The 17,344-nt window shown below is 41.8% G+C and overlaps 1 protein-coding gene across 4 annotated transcripts in view; it reads right to left on the reverse strand.

Annotated features, from left to right (window-relative positions):
• cntnap2a (contactin associated protein 2a) overlaps nt 1–17,344 on the reverse strand; it is a 528,260-nt gene that overhangs the window by 239,954 nt on the left and 270,962 nt on the right. For all 4 annotated transcript variants that reach the window (XM_070553228.1, XM_070553226.1, XM_070553227.1 and 1 more), the window contains exon 10: nt 1,577–1,726. In XM_070553228.1, coding sequence (XP_070409329.1) covers nt 1,577–1,726 — 150 coding nt within the window. The remainder of the gene's footprint in view (nt 1–1,576; nt 1,727–17,344) is intronic.

Consider the following 17,344-nt stretch of genomic DNA (forward strand, 5'->3'; position numbering starts at 1 on the left):
CTATAAAGGACTAAATTGAATTGTTCAATGACCCCTTTGATTAAAGAAAATGAAAGAAATGAAGAGTTTTATGTATTAAAGCATTTAAAGAAAGTATTTATAAACATGGAAAAAAACAGTGCAAAGACATGAGAGCCGAGGGATTTACCAAATGCCAGTGAGCAGTGAATTAAAACAGACAACAGTGTAAAAGAACCTTGATGTGTGTGTGTAAAGTGCTCTGATCCGTATTGACTGGCCTGAGGAAATGGTTTTTCTTGATTGAGGAGACTGCGCTCTATCAGAGAGGAGACGGAGGCATGATGGAGCAATCAGAGCCAGACTATCTCTCTCAGTTACTGTAATTTCATACAGACCCTCCTGCACACACGTCGTTTAGCAGACAGATAACGGTGTCTGGCATCGTTAACCTGGCAGATTTCTAATTCAGACGGATTAAGGATGCTGCCTCTGTCATCGCTGTGTAGATCTGTGTTTGGTGGGGTTGTAGTTTTAGAGCTTTTGCCACAGGGATCCACACTCACTGAACACATTATCCACCCAAACACATCAGTATGCCTAAAATGCCAAAAGGGATCTACGAGTAGACTCAGAAATGTTAAAATATTTAAAATGTATATGTCCTTCATACACACAAATAAACATAAATTGGTAGACTTTTTAAGGGTTTAAAAAATGTACACATTTGGCTCTAACTGGGGAACATTAAAAAGTGAAGTTTATAGGAAAATACAAACAAAAACACACTAAATTATCACTTGCCACCTGTGGATCCTCCATTGGGGGGCCGATAACTCAAGGGACATACTAGTGCTTTTAAAGTGACTGTGTGTATTTTCCTTGTTGGGGGGGGGGGCAGTACATACCAAAATCATTGCAAGCAAGCAGTATTTCTGTGTTCAAGTAAGACCTTACAATAGATGGCGAGTACTTCGTTAAATTGTTCAACCACCAACAAAATGACACACATCAGACTCCCTTTAATCAGTGGCAACAAGCGAAGAGGTAAATGAGTAAAACAACATTTGTGAATGGCTAAACCGTGTAACCATTTGTTACAAACCAGTAAGAGTTTTGTCCTCACGGGCTCCTGTAGAAGGAAACATTGCATCTAATATGGTGTCGCCCAAAGACGTAGGCCTGATGTTTATGCTTATGTTATAAAGCCACCAATATTTTTCAACATATGGGCATCATTAAATTCTTTTTCAATAACATTTTGATGGATATTTCCAGTGATTAATGGTAAAAACTACACATTGTCACTTTAAAAAGGTTTTACTTTTAAATTAGGTGTGCTGAATATGTTTAGTAAAAAAAATGAACGCATAAATAAAGCATTTTAATCATGCCCTGCACAGAAATCTCTGCAAAACTAAGCTTTTGACATTTTACGACACTTCTAGCAACAGCTGAATGATGTGCAAACCTGCAATTTCTGTTTTTATTCAGATTGTTTTACAAATTTTTGTTTTCTGTTTGCCCTCTGATGAGGGTTGCAATGGAACAACAATGAAAGACAAAAAAAAATCAATAGATGTCAGATGTGCTGTGATAGTATTGAGTTGACCCTTACCTCCTAAGTGATAGGTTCCTCCCGTGGTGATGCTGAGAGGCGAGGTGGAACGAACGGCGGACATTTCGTCACCGTCAACTGTCAGCATGGCAAAGCTCTCCTTAGCTACCAAACGTAAAGCGTGCCACTGGCCATCATTGAGACCAGAACCTGAAGATATGGGAATATGAAATTGAAAGAATAATAAAGATAATTTTAGAAATGTTTAAACACCATCAGTAATTTGAAATGAACACAGCACAATAGTCATTTTAGCTTTCTTGTGACAATAAACAAAGATAGAAAATTGAAATCCTTACAGAATGGTATAGTATTGTATGCTATGCTGTGGTGTGGTGTGGTATGTAATGGTATGGTCTGATATGGTATTGTGTGGTCTGGTATGGCATTTGATGGTGTGGTATGGTATGGTATAATGTGTAATGGTATGGTACGGTGTATTATGTAATGGTATGGTATGGTATATTATGCAATGGCATGGTATGATATATTATGTAATGGTATGGTATATTATGTAATGGTACAGCATGGTATGGTATGGTAATTAGTGGTCTGGTATGGTATTTGATGGTGTGGTGTGGTGTGGTATGGCATGGTATGGTATATTATGTAATGGTACGGCATAGAATGGTATGGTAATTAGTGGTCTGGTATGGTATTTGATGGAGTGGTGTGGTGTGGTATGTAATGGCATGGTCTGATATGGTATTGTGTGGTCTGGTATGGCATTTGGTGTGGTATGGTATGATATGGTATGGTATGGTATAATGTGTAATGGTATGGTATGGTGTATTATGTAATGTATGGCATGGTATATTATGTAATGGCATGGTATGATATATTATGTAATGGTATGGTATGGTATATTATGTAATGGTACGGCATAGAATGGTATGGTAATTAGTGGTCTGGTATGGTATTTGATGGAGTGGTGTGGTGTGGTATGGTATGGCATGGTATATTATATAATGGTATGGTGTGGTAATGTCCAGAAATGGTCAGTTTTCACCTACAGATTGACCTATATGCCACCGGTCATCTGCAGACATGCGTCCCATCCTCTAAGGTGGATTTTACACTCTATCTTCCTAAAGCCCAGAAGGATACTGCAACCTTGTTGACATTTCAGGAGGAACACATTGTCAGCCTGTGTTCCCAAACAAAGCCTTCTCTGATGACACTGCAGAAGTGCCCACTCTCTCAATAAAGTGGACGTTTTCATAAAATGAAATCAACAAATGTGATATGAATAATAATGTTTTATTAATCTGTGCTTAAATCAATAAGGTTGATTGATCTGTGCTTGAATTACTGAAAGTATGAAAGGAATTATTACATTGAATGATACATACATATGGTAATCAGTAATGTTTGATATGGCAAGGCAATCGTCACCCGCACTCAGACACAATGACAAATTAAAGTTAAACTCATGACACATAGATATTTCTTTACCCCACATCAGAGCGTCCGGTATCTCAAGAAGTCGTGATGTCTGAGGTTTTCTTGGTAATATCCCTTAACATGGCACGCTCCGATTGGCAAAGTAAATCATAATATGAGAATATTAAAACAGAATCACTGAGGTGATTCAGTAGTCGCATTCCAGCTGCCCATGATTTAACAATCAGTTCTAGAGAGCCCTTCAGAACGGCCGTCCACAGTGACACCTTTTGACCCTGAGCATTTTTGGCAAGCTGCCAAAACCCTGCTAAAAGCTGCCTACCGCTGACACAGCAAACGGTTCCTGCAGAACAATGCTTATATGGTTCCAACTCCGAGTCCGCCTAGACGCAATGGTTCCATCCACCTGCCATGACCTGGAGACGACTCTGGACTGACCTGGTCGTACTGCGGTTAATCTACGGACTTCGTTACTTTGGGGCCACACGACCCCCTGACATCTTGGATCCAAAAGAGAGTCTCCACTTGGGGTGTGTAGACATGACAGATAGCGTCTGTTGCTTTTCGATAATAATCAACTCCATAGCTTAATGCAAACCAATTTCTTCCCTTTGCACCCAGAACTCAGCTCTTCTAGATACAAAAGTTCTGATTAGGGGTTGCATGACTTAATTATTTTTAAAGTCGACTGTCAAGTAATGAAAATCGAGTCGACTTTGACTAGTCGTTGATGACGTCATACACCTGAAGCGGCAGGAGTTTTTTTTTTGACAATTAAAATTGCGCCCACATTTTCTAAGTTAAACACATTTCTTTTAACAACGGTAGTTTCTGCTTCAGCCCTCTCCCCCCTCCCCCTGCGCAGCCGCCGCAAACTCACTGATGCACCTGCAGCCTCTCAGAGTTCCTGCTGCTCTAAACATTAAAAAAATTATTTCATTTTCTGTTCCTCACTTCTGATGACCTTCAATGGTGTCTGTTTGTTGCAACCACCAGGTACAAAAACGAACTTGTTTTTATTTGACTATTTTTCTGTCCTGCCTGTTTATTATCTTCCTGCATCTCCTCTCAATCCTAAAGAAAAACTGCTACCTGGCTTCATATATATTCACCTTATGAGTTACCTTTCAACTGCAGTTCTAAAAGATCTACCGACCACAAAAACAGCGGGGTGCGCGCCGGCCGCACCGGCGAGGTGCGTCACCGGAGGACGAAACAGGTGATGTGCTCCGCTCCACAGCAGTGAAACGCATCAGGCACAAATAAAAGACAGAAAACATAAAAGGAAATGAGCTGGCATGAACGATTGCGTGTAAAATTTGTTTTTGAGGTGCCGACACCTGATTTGATAACGTTATTGTGGCCGTGCTCAGGACGCAGATGTCTGGAGCGCCTCAATAATCAGAGCTTTGCATGCACAAGCAGGTTAAGGTTAGGATAGGGGTGGGGGGAAGGTTAAATTGCAAGAGGGTAAAGGTCACAATTTGGTCAAATGTCCATTTTACGGCGGGTGTCAGTACCGACGCTCTGGCACAGCGCTTGCCTCCCGATACGCAGGAGCTTGTCACCTGCTGTCTTTTCCGACGACTGCATCTTGCCGGTCATTACCACGTGACAGCGACTAGTCGATGACAAGCATAAAAAGTCACTACAGAGCAGTGAGGTCGACTAGTTGGCTAGTCGACTAGTTCATACAACCCCTAGTTCTGATAACATCATATTCACACATAGGCACCATACATCACATTTCATCCACCTAGATCCACCCATCACAGTAAATATTAGTTGTCATGTTTTAATTGTTTGGAAAATAAATTGTTACTTTTTATAAACCTGACTCTTTCCTTGAATCAAGATGAAGTGTTCTACAATCCCTGAATAACAAAGAATCCTAGAATCTTCTGATTAGACATCCAAAGACCAAGCAGGTTGATATTGTGTATTTATATAGAGTATCACAGCTTATTGGTCATACGTAGAGGTAATATATTACGCTCTTAAAGCACTACATTTACCCACTATTACAAATGATATGGTATGGTATATTATTTAATGATATGGTATGGTATATTATGTAAGGGTATGGTATGGTATATTATTTAATGATATGGTATGGTATATTATGTAAGGGTATGGTATGTGTGTTTTTCTTTAACTCCTTTTTGATGCAGTATCTTTTCCATCAACAAAGACTCTTGTGTGTCTGGTCCCTCTGACTTCAGACTCTTCACTCATTCTCTTAGTTGCATATGCACTAATGACCCTCAATTCTTCATTCTCTTTAGTTTTCTCCCTCTTTTTGCTGCCATTTCCTTCTAGCCGATGGGACCTTCTAGTCTAGAGGCTTTGAATGTGATATGTTTCTTTCTCTGCCTGTGTGTGTGTGTGTGTGTGTGTGTGTGTGTGTGTTTGGTGGATGCAAGTTATGTGTTCCCTTTTTCCTCCCTTCCCTTGTAGCTGTCCATTAAATATGAGCGATGTTTTGGAGAGGTGCATTACTACTGGAGCTGAAAAAGAAGCCAGCTCACTCCCATCACCCTCTTGTCTATACATCACCGCTTACTGACACCAAGCTCCATTCATTCTTCCATCCTTGCCTGTGTCGCTGTACCTTTGTCTTTATTTCTCTATCTATGTCAGTGCTTTTAACGCTTCCACCTATTTTCTTGCTAAGTGTTTCAATACTTATCTCCATTTGAGCCCATTTGGTACAGTACATATATTTCTCAATTGGGTTTAATCCACTGCTTCACTGGCTGTAATGCATCACTAGTGAGTACACTGCAGCAAAGTTCAAGGTACGGTCATCTGCAAATCAGTCTCGGCAGAGTGGATCTGCTTGCGAGTCAATACACATAACTCGACATGCTGCTTGTGTCAATACATTTGAACCTAATGTGTAAGAGCAATTCAGCAAGCATCCAGCCTTCTTTAAGCTATTGTTGCAATATCTTTATAAATCTTCAGTGCAAACGATGAACACTTTCTTGGTATTAATTTCTACCCTGAATGCATTTGATGACCCATGCTTTCATCTCATTAGGGTGCCTGCACTAATCAACCTTCCTCAGCAGGGTGTCTGGGTGTGTGTGTGTGTACTGTGACTGAAGAAAATAATGGTTAAAATGGACACTTGCTGCGTGTGTGACCATTCGGGGCAAAGCTGGTTATGTAAAAACACAGTTCATATGATTTTTCATTTGGGCCCTTTCACACTAGATTAAGACCTAGCTCCACTCCAAAAAGACCAATTTGAACATTGCTGGACTGCAGCGCATCTGGCGAACCAGTTAAGGACAACCATGGTGTGACTATGCACTTGGTCACTCAAGTAAAAATTTTGTGATCCATAACTCTCAGTATGCCCTCTTCCCATGAGCCCACAGCATATGATGACAATAGCACCATGACAGAATACAACAGAAAATAACACTAAGCTAGCACAGCATATGGTAGGTTTACAAGCAATCTAACATGAGCTAAGCAAAAATTGAACTAATACCTTAACTAGAATGGGAGCCATTATCTGATTTCACATGTCAGTTATTAAATAATATCGAATAATTAAGTGCATTAAGTGAGAATCAGCTCATCTAAATCCGAAACCATGGTCTTGCGGTCGTTGATCTGTTGTGGTGAAGAGAGAGCTGAGCCGGGAGGCAAAGCTCTCGATTTACCGGTCAATCTATGTTCCTACCCTCACCTATCATCACAAGCTTTGGGTAGTGACAGAAAGAACGAGATCGGGGATACAAGAGTCCAAAATGAGTTTCCTCTGCAGGGTGGCTGGGCTCTCTCTAACCCCCAAATTCCACTACCTCCGCTCCACTCCGCCCCCGCCTTCTGCAGCCGCTCACTTCCGAACTCAATTTTTACTGGTACCCGCTCTACAACGGCTCTGCTCTGGTGCGGAGACCTGAGGTGTGCAAACAAGCATGCGCAGGATTTTCGAGATCTTGCGATACAGTCCGAGCAATAAACGCGGAAGTTAGATCCAAACACCCGTTGTGTGGGAGAAGCATAGAAATGAACTGTTTTATCTGCCCATCATTTGTGTTGAGAGATCAGCAGTGTTTGGATCAACAAAGGGTGACTACTTTGATAGTAGAAACTGTATTTATGGCTTACTTTTGTGCATTTAAAGTTCAGCCGTCATTGATAGTTGTTAAAATTTGTTAAATCTGTGCATATGAAACAAAAACGCTTTTTGTTTATCGATTTATTGTGAAATAACGGAAGCTGTGCTTGCTCCCTTTCCTGTTGGACGGTTGTGATTCCTGTCCATTGACTGCGGAGGTGATCCGGCATCCCGGCAAAAATAGGATCGATTCTATTTTGGCCGGACGCCGGAATAGAGGGCGGCGCACTGCGCCGCACTGCCGCAGCACGGCCTCAGTAGTGGAATAGCTCTGATTGACTACAACGGGACCGATTTTGCTGCAGAGTTCGTGCCAGAGCGGAGCAGAAGTAATGGAATTTGGGGGTTAGAGATAGGGTGAGAAGCTCAGTCATCCGGGAGGGGCTCAGAGTAAAATCACTGCTCCTCCACGTCAAGAGAAGCCAGTTGATGTGGCTTGGGTATCTGGTTAGGATGCCTCCTGGATGACCACCTGGTGAGGTTTTCTGGACACGTCCAATAGGGAGGAGACCCAAGGGAAGACCCAAGACACGCTGGAGAGACTATGTCTCACAGCTGGTCAGGGAACGCTTTAGGATTCCCTGAAGGAGCTGGCCCAACCAGCTGGGGAGAGGGAAGTCTGAGCTTCTTGGCTTAGGCTGCTGCCTCCGCGACCCAACTCTGGACGAGCAGCTGAAAATGGATTGATGGATGGAATGAAATGCATTCCACTACACTGCAGTAGGTGGCAAAAAGCACTCTTTGGGTTGGCTTTCTTCTGGTTGGCCTGCAGCAACACAGTAATAGTAAACAAATGCTGGTGGGAGAGAGGCAGATGGAGTGAAAGAAGGATATACACAATGGCTGATAAAAGGATGACAACACTGCATAACAGTACAATTGGTGCATACTGTACTGTTTGATGGTGTTACATGTCAGATGCACGCAGAGAAATGTGGCGAAGATCGCTTCCAGTTGCCGGTTATAGCTCAACTAACCTGGGATGTCATCTACATGCAGCAAAATTCTAATTTATATGGTCATGGTGCTACCAAGCTTTCTGACACTAACTAGATCTCATAAGAATACAGAAGAAGTTGTTTCCACTGCAGGGTACAATTTGGACATCTGACCCGAGTAGGATTAAATATTCCTACATAAACACACCAACAAAACCATACACAACAGTTAGAAACAGACTAGTACACCCAAAAGACAAGATATCAGCTGGGCTTAAATGTGGAGTCATTTACGAAATCCCATGCAAACTCTGCAATAAAACATACATAGGAGAAACCGGACGCCAACTCAACATACGAACAATAGAACATAGAAAGGAGTGCGAGAAACAGGCAAGTCGAAAACACACGAGAGCAACAAAACAAGAAGCAGAAAGCACAATAAAGAATTCAGCCGTAACAGATCACTGCATACGAGAAAATCATATAATGGGCTGGGACAGCACAAGGATCATAAACACAGAACAATAAAAATATAAAAGATGGATTAAAGAAGCAATCGAGATAAGGAGACGTGGATGTGGGACCATGAACAGGGACGATGGAGTTTACACGTTGGACCGCACATGGGACTGCATCGTCGGGAGAGAGGAGAGCGGGCAGCAGAGGGCGGAAACGTCCTCTGCTGCCCGCGGATAAATTGAGAAGGAAGTGACGCGCCACCATCAGCGTCAGTCTGAGGAAGTCTGCAGCCGCAGGCCAAACGTAGCGAAAAAACAGGTAACGAAACCGTTTCTGTGTTTTAAAAAAGAACGATAGCATGGAATTAGAAACAAGACACAGCATGAACACACCTAAGATGTTCAAAGGATTAAATATACATCAAGCACGATGTGTGCATGCTTGCTGGCCTTAAATGTTTTATTTCTATGCAGTGAAATCTGAAAACATGAATGACGGTCTGCTACCTGAAGAGTTGCATTAACTTGTCAAATGTTAAGGTACCAATTTTTTTGGCCTCCATGGAACAAGGCTGCTCTTGAAATGACTCAAATTATGAGTACCAAAAAGTACCCTCAGTGGACCTTAGGGACAAAACCATACCCCTGTTTCTGTGCAAACATGATGATAAATCATCACCTTTTTATAGAGGTTTTGTTCATATTGAACATAAATCTCCAGAGGTCAAAATCTCATGGAGAGCCCTTCATAGCCAAGGCATCTAACCTTAAGATCTCATTCTGGTTGATTTTCTAGACTGAATAAAGGATTCCATCCAGCATGAAGGCAGCTTTTAGTTTTGAAAAACAGGAAATTGCAACAATATTGTTAATAATGGCTTTGCTGCTGTACTTGAAAAGTTATGAACACAAATGACAGAAGCCAAGATCATAGTTCCGATCTATGTTACCAACAGAGTTATCAAGTTGTACACTGCAACTTGATAACCTCGACTAACCTCTCTCATTCTGACTGTACACTGCTCCCATATAATCATTGTACTCCATCTGATTTCTTTCTTTATTCTCTTCAGTGCCATGTGAAACAGATACATGTACTTGCACATCCTCCCATCCCTCTGATCTCTCCACCATTCAAAATGAATGGTGAGTTTATCAATGCTGCAGAAGCATCATATTCACTGCAACACGTTCAGACAGATCAATATAAATCACTGCTAAAGCATTACACCTCACATAGATGATATATGCATGGTATGTATGGTCACTGGATGCTTTACAATGTCTGTTTGACGATTTTCTTGACAATAAGTCAAAATATTGACCAGTACTCTGGTTTTAAAAGACAGGACCGATAAGAAACTGAGGTCTGTTTTGAGTGACTGGCTATTAAAACACAAAAGGAAGGAAGTGTTTTATCCAAAAACACCAAGGTTACACTCCATGGCTTCTAAGTACAACCCTGCAGGTTACTACACCAAAAAGAAACATGACAGTCCCGAATGTGACACACAAGCTGTAGAGGAACACAATTTCCGATAAACATTCCTCCTCGGGATATATTAGTTTTAATTTATGACCAAACAGCTGGAGCCAGCTCTTCATAGCAGGACTCAAAGTGTGAGCTGCCAGCCGCTGTGCAGACAGGTGAAATGGATCTGTTGCATCTCTCTTTATCTACGGGTTGGTGCTCCTGTCAGTTTCAAAGCCCCCATGTGAAACGCTGCTCCAAGTAAACTTTTTTTTCCTTTCTTCTTAACTTATTCCAGGGTTGCGCTGACTCTTGCAGCCCCAAGTGCAGCAAACTCAGCAAAAAATTAACATTCCTACCTGGGTGCAAGGTTTACATAATTGCTGATCAGAGCTGCAGCAGGGAAAGAAATCCAAACGGTGACACTGCAGATTTTTCCATTTGAGGGAAATGCGTCAATTTCCTGCGTTATGAAATTATGTTCAGAAAGTACATAAAAAATATTTGGATAACGGTTTTAGATTGTCACCCCCGATTGTCCAGAGAAAATGAGAACATTGACCGTTAAAATTAGCTGTGATCAGAGATCATTTGTAAATATTGTCAGAATGTGTATTCACACTAATATTTAGATCCTTTTCAGTGTGAGTCAGTGGTTTTTCAGTTGTTGTGTACATAGACATGAATACGTAGATGCCCCATTGGGTGCTTGAGAGCGTAGCAGCCTTGCCACCATTTTGGATGGGTTCCTCATTCTCCAAACTCAGCTGGAATCAACGAAGGGCAAGAAATTATGGCCGTTTTTTGGTGCAGCTTACAGTTGCAACAAGCAGCATATTACTGAAAACAGAACACGAGGATAACTATTGAACTTTTTAGCCTACCTGTTGGGATTTTATTATTTAAAGTAGTTAAATTTTATTATGTTTATATTTTAACTATCATGCCATACCATACATATGTCTAATTTTGTAAAACAGCATAATAAAATGTGAGGGCGATGCAGGCCACTACGGCAGCTCCAATAAGCAGCGCCAGTCCACGGGGCATCTCCAAAGATGATACCTGTGCTTTTATACCACTGTTCAAAGGTTTGGGATCACATGACTTCTTTCTGCTGGTTTCCAAAGCAAAACACAAACATTTTACAAAACTTGTATCCATCTTCTTTTTTTATGATTGTTAATTCAAACCAATCCCTTTATAAGACCTAATGATCATTTGAAATTTAATAAAAACATTTCTGTGACGTTGTTGCACTCCCTATTAATAGCTAGATACCTGGATGAGCGCTCAGAGAGAATTCTGACTGTCATGGAGTGGAAAGCCCAAATATCTTGATGTGAACCTTTTGCGTTGTCATGGGAGCAATGCGACTAGATGGCTCCATCAAACCAACCCATTTAGTAGGAGACAATCCAAGAAGCACAGGGTGAAATCTCATCAGATTACCTAGAACATTTGACAGCTGAAAGCCGAAAGGTCTGTCAGGCTGGATATGCTGCCCAAAGTGTTTTTTATTATTATTATTTTTTAAGAATATAAAGTTCTAGACAACATTGGTCATTTCCATGCGGATTTTAATGGTGATGCATTACACAAAACTCACCTTTTGCATTCTTTCTGCTGCCATGTGGGTCTCTATTACCTCTTTAAACACTCATAATATGAAAAAAATCTGTCCAACTAACAGTGTTTAGTTTAAGGAATTAGGTTATTAAAACAAGTCATTACAAAATCTCCCCATTTGTGATGTCACAAACGGGAAAAATAGAGTAAAACAACTTTTCATGTGCAAGAGAGAGCTGCTGGAGGAGCAGCAGCTCTACTCCAAACCCATCTCAGATATCGGAACTTCTTAGCAAAAAGCAGCCTGACGGGTATTGAGAGGGTGTGGCCAGCTCCAGCTTGTTTTCTTAAAATGACAGAGCTCTGAAACAGCTCATTCTGGAAGGTACAGAAAATGTCAAGAATAAAACTTTAAAAGTCACGGGGATGTGAGAGGGATTCTGTGAAAAGAACTGGCATCGACTATAAAACCAAAATACTTAAAGAAAAAAAGTCATAACGTGTTCTCTTTAAAAGGGATACCAGCAGTTTTGGCTTGCTTTTAGCACCTCCTAGTGTTCTTTAGTAAAACCAAAAGTTAAGCTCATCTCCATTGTCCGTTCATCTTTTTTAACACCTTAATCTAACAGCTGAAATGTCTCCTTATGGGCTCGACACACGGGAGGCGACAAACGACCGCGATCAGCGAAATTTGTCGCTGTCGCTTTTATGACCTGTCACACGGGAAGCGATCCGTGGCAGCGGCCAGCGGCAAAGCCGTCTACGCGTTCTGTTCCATGGCAAAATCGAAACTTCCGTTGTTTTGATTGGCTGTGTCAGGTTGGAGGGAATTAAGGTTATTTAAGCGGTTCAGAGTTAATAAAGCGGTAGATATGATGTTTCACAAGGTGCTGCTAGAGTTATGTGAAATCTTACTTCTGATTTTACTATAAAACAAAATAATAATCAACTTCTCCCCCATGTTTGCTCGGAGAAGTGCGGAGCATCCTGCCCGCTCATTGGTCAGTGAATGAAACCTCCGTTGATTGGTCCTCGCCCGAGCGACAGCGATGAAAAGTTGAAAATGTTTCAACTTTCTGGGATCGCGTCGCTGGGTCGTCCGTGCACGACACGTGCACGAGTGCAAACTTTCACACGCACGTTTTTCGCATTTCGCTTGGTAGGAGGGAGACCCGCGATTATTGCTTTGTCGCGCATGTCTCATTGAAAATGAATGGAGGAGAGGCGATGTCGCCTCCCGTGTGTCGAGCCCATCAACCTTCATTAGTTTCTACAGAAGTGGTTCATCCCGAAATCAAACAAATCTACTTGTGTTCATGATCTAAAACATGCAGGAAATGTGCTGGAAGCAGACTCCGGTGATGGCAGGTCAGCTCCACTTTAATAAGTCTAACAGGGAGCGGCGTGGCACTCTGATGTTGCAATTGTGATATTCTGGCAAATGAAAAAGTTGCACAGTATGGCTTTAATGGTTGCACGCCAGATTCCTAGTTAGTATCTTTCCATGGAAAACAAGATAATTTCCAAGTGATTCCAAACTTTCTTTACTTTTCCTACAGAATATTAGTACAATGAACATGAGGTTGTAAGGTCGTGCTGTGAGCTTCTACCAACAGCGCTCTGATGCTGGTTGTGCTGCTCTGCCTGAAACATGTGCAGCAGGAGAGTGTGGAGGCGCTGAACAAAGTTTACAGATGAACAGACAGACTGGGGATGATATCTGGGATATGAGCTTAGAGCTCTGAGACACATGGTGGTGGAGCAGAGGGTGGATGTGAGGAATGCTAAGGATGGACCACAAACCCAGAGAGACGAGAGAATGGCTGGTCAAGAAATGCAAGAAAGAAACATGTCGGATGTTTATCTCGGTTCTCGAGATGAATTTGAATAATATTCATTTATTCTTTTTAATTGGGTAATACTTTTCAGCTTGTCGAAAAATATGTAACTGTTTTCAGCCTCTGTGTGATTCACATTTACATTTCAGTGAGGAGCATCTGACTGACAGCTAATGAAAACAAACCACAGCACAGCTGGAATCTACAAGGATCTGACAGCTGCTCTAAAAATAAAAAATGAAAGAGTTGGAGCAGGACGTTGACAGACTGCTTTCTGGTATGTGGAATAATTACAGACTGGGCATTTAAATAGGTTTGAAAGAGCAGCAGGGAAATGATTAGCTTTCATGCTTCTTGTACAAGAGGCAGAGCAGGCAGCTCCGGTTTACAGAGGGAACACTTGGGAGGAGGCGTTCCTACAACAGTGTAAAAAAAAATACAGGGAAACCCTCAGGAAAGAGCTGCATGAGTCTGAGTCTTATCTCCAGCTCTTCATTAAAAATAAGGACAGATCCAGAGAATCACAGCAGGTTTCTTATTTTAATACAAAGTCAAAAAACACAGAAATTAGGTCCTATTTTATACTATTTTATATACTTTCTGCATTGATGCAGGTGTTGTTCTGGTCTGTCTTGGTGAAGAGAGAGCTGAGCTGGAAGGTGAAGCTCTCGATTTACCGATTGATCTTCATTCCTACCCTCATCTATGGTCACAAGCTTTGGGTAGTGACCAAAAGAATGAGATCACGGATACAAGTGGCCAAAATGAGTTTTCTTCGCAGGGTGACTGGGCTGTCCTTAGAGATAGGGTGAGAAGTTCAGTCATCCGGAAAGGGGCTCGGAGTAGACCCGCTGCTCCTCCACATCGAGAGAAGCAATCGAGGTGGCTCGGGCATCTGGTTAGGATGCCTCCTGGACGCCTCCCTGGTTAGGTTTTCTGGGCACGTCCAACTGGAAGAAAAACTAAAGAAAGACCCAGGTCACGCTGGAGGAACTGTGTTTCTTGACTGGCCGGGGAACGCTTTGGAATTCCCCCGGAGGAGCTGGAGAGAGGGAAGTCTGGGCCTCTCTGTTTAGGTTGCTGCCCGTGTGACTTGACCCCGGATAAGTGAATGAAAATGGATGGGTGGATGGATGGATTAAACTTTCTAAGATAAACTGTAAGTACTAACCTATTTTTATTGTGTTCCCTAACAATATTCAAAGCCAACCTTAATTTTTTTTAAAAAAATCTACTTTTGACAAAGCATTTTTGATTTAGCATTTTTTAAGTGAAGGGCATGAATCACAATTGTGATTCAACGCAAGCACTTTTTTCAATGTTAGGGTTTTATTAACCAGGACACAATAAAACAACTGAATCCATCTTCGCAAAGTTCAGAATGAATCCACTCTAGAATAATTTGTACCAAATAACTGAACAGATAATTTCACGAAATTAGGTAAAAATGAAGTCCAAATGAAATTGTGGGTGAAAAGTTTGGTTTAGCTTACATGTATTATCCAACTGGCAGAATTATCTTTATTATGAGTAACATGAAAAAAAAATCCTGTAAGATTATTAGTCACTTCCATCGTCATGAAGGAACTTGTTCACTTCGTCTTCCCACAACAGCATTTCAATTAAGTTGATCCCCTTGATCAAAGAAAATATATTTTTTAATCATTCTGCTGAAGATCTGCAGTAGACCCTAACCCTAACAGCTGTATTCGTGAACAACCTGAAGGTTGTAGGAATCCAGGCTACCAGCCGAGCATTCTGCAGTCGTGTCCTCGGGCAAGACACTCCACCCACCTTGGCCGTTTGGAGGGACTGGAGGCACCTGTCCTCAGCAGCCTCGCCTCTGTCAATGTGCCCCAGTGCAGCTGTAGCTACATTGTAGCTCATCACCATCAGTGTGTAAATATATGTGTGAATGGATGAATTATGTAGTGTGAATTGCTTTGGAGTCCTCTGACTCTGAAAGGCAGTATGCGATAGTAACATCAGGAGTGGACCCAAAGCAGAGCCTTGGGGTACCCCACAAAACAGATCAGTATTATCTGACATGATTTATTTATGCAACTGAAGCTTCTGTTAGAAAGGTGCTATCTGAGTTCATCTAAAACAATCATAGAAAGGTTTACTGCTCTATAAAGACCTAACACATATTAATAAAGTGTTTAATAAATTCAATAGGTACTAAGCGTCAATCTACAAAAGACCATTCAAGAAATGCAAGTAGGGCTGCACTTTGGACAGACCTGTTAGAATGTGGGGATTATTCCTTCCTGAATTTGCTATCCTGCTCCTTTCTGAACATTTCACTCCTCTCTTCCCATCGTTTCCCCCCCCCCCCCCTCTCTCTCTCCCTCTCTCCCTCTCTCTCTCTCTCTCTCTCTCTCTCTCTCTCTCTCTCTCTCTCTCTCTCTCTCTCTGTTAGAATGTGGGGATTATTCCTTCCTGAATTTGCTATCCTGCTCCTTTCTGAACATTTCACTCCTCTCTTCCCATCGTTTCTCTCTCTCTCTCTCTCTCTCTCTCTCTCTCTCTCTCTCTCTCTCTCTCTCTCTCTCTCTCTCTCTCTCTCTCTCTCTCTCTCTCTCTCTCTCTCTCTCTCTCTCTCTCTCTCTCTCTCTCTCTCTCTCTCTCTCTCTCTCTCTCTCTCTCTCTCTCTCTCTCTCTCTCTCTCTCTCTCTCTCTCTCTCTCTCTCTCTCTCTCTCTCTCTCTCTCTCTCTCTCCTTCTCTCCTCTCCTTGTTTCAGTTACATATTGATCCTGTGTATGTACCAAAATTGAATTTTGTCTGCCATAAATTTATGGGACCCTTGAGGATCCATGAATTCTCTCCCCCCCCCCCCCCCCCCCCCACACACACACACACACACATATCTCCTCAACTCCTAAGTTTTAGGGCCTCTAAGGCAATTCCAAGAGCTCTGCACAACTTCACAGATAGCAGTATGCTGAGCACACAAAGCCTCTGAATATGTCATATTAAGCCTTGCTTTCACACACACACACACACACACACACACACACACACACACACACACACACACACACACACACACACACACACACACACACACACACACATTACAAATCCACATGAACAGGAACAACCCCTCATACTCAGAGGGGAAAGAAACAATATGACATTGTAATCTGGGTATTTGTAGTGTGCGTTTTGCCCTAAATCTTTGCCCTGAGGCATTTTCATTATTTCAATGCCATGTGCTTCCTGTTCAGACTGTGGAAGTGGCCTCAAGTGTGACTGATAGGAATCATGCAACTCAAACTGATCGCTTTACTTCAGGCCGAGGCGATTGGTGTGAAGACAAGCATGCAGGGACAATCCTGCGCACGTGCAGATTTAACCCTGGAAAACATTTCAGCTTCGAATGAGGTGAGAAAAAAAGAAGAAGAAAAAAACAGAATGAAAGGTCCGTGTTGCCTGCAACTCCCGCATGGCGAAGCAGCTGGTCTCTGACAGAAATCTGACACATAACCATGGTTGTGCAACGGCACAAACGTAGTAAATAATGAATAATCGTCATTTATTACCGATGAGCAAAATTAAACAAATAATTAGCATACATCTGTTTTATAAAACTACTGAAACCCAGACGGAGCATGTAAACATTATAATTAGACTACATGACAAAGAAAAAGGAATCAAAGTGAGAACATGAAGTTGAGAGCTGTGTAGGAGTGGTAATCTATCTCTTGCTGCAAGACCTTAAGAAATGTGCCTCGTGTCAGATTTTAGCTGATTATTCTTGTTGCTCCTGACAGCTGCTTTAATTGATCAAAAAGCTGATACACCACACACGTCACAGCTAACTCATACCGTCATCTCCTTTTGAAGTCGTTACAAAGTCTTTACTCCATTAGGATTATTCACAACCAGCAACATGTTGTGTTTTGATTGACACTCAGGAGTGCAAAAATACATTTCCTCACTTTG

Source organism: Nothobranchius furzeri, chromosome 7 (assembly GCF_043380555.1).
Source record: "Nothobranchius furzeri strain GRZ-AD chromosome 7, NfurGRZ-RIMD1, whole genome shotgun sequence".
Taxonomy (NCBI): domain Eukaryota; kingdom Metazoa; phylum Chordata; class Actinopteri; order Cyprinodontiformes; family Nothobranchiidae; genus Nothobranchius; species Nothobranchius furzeri.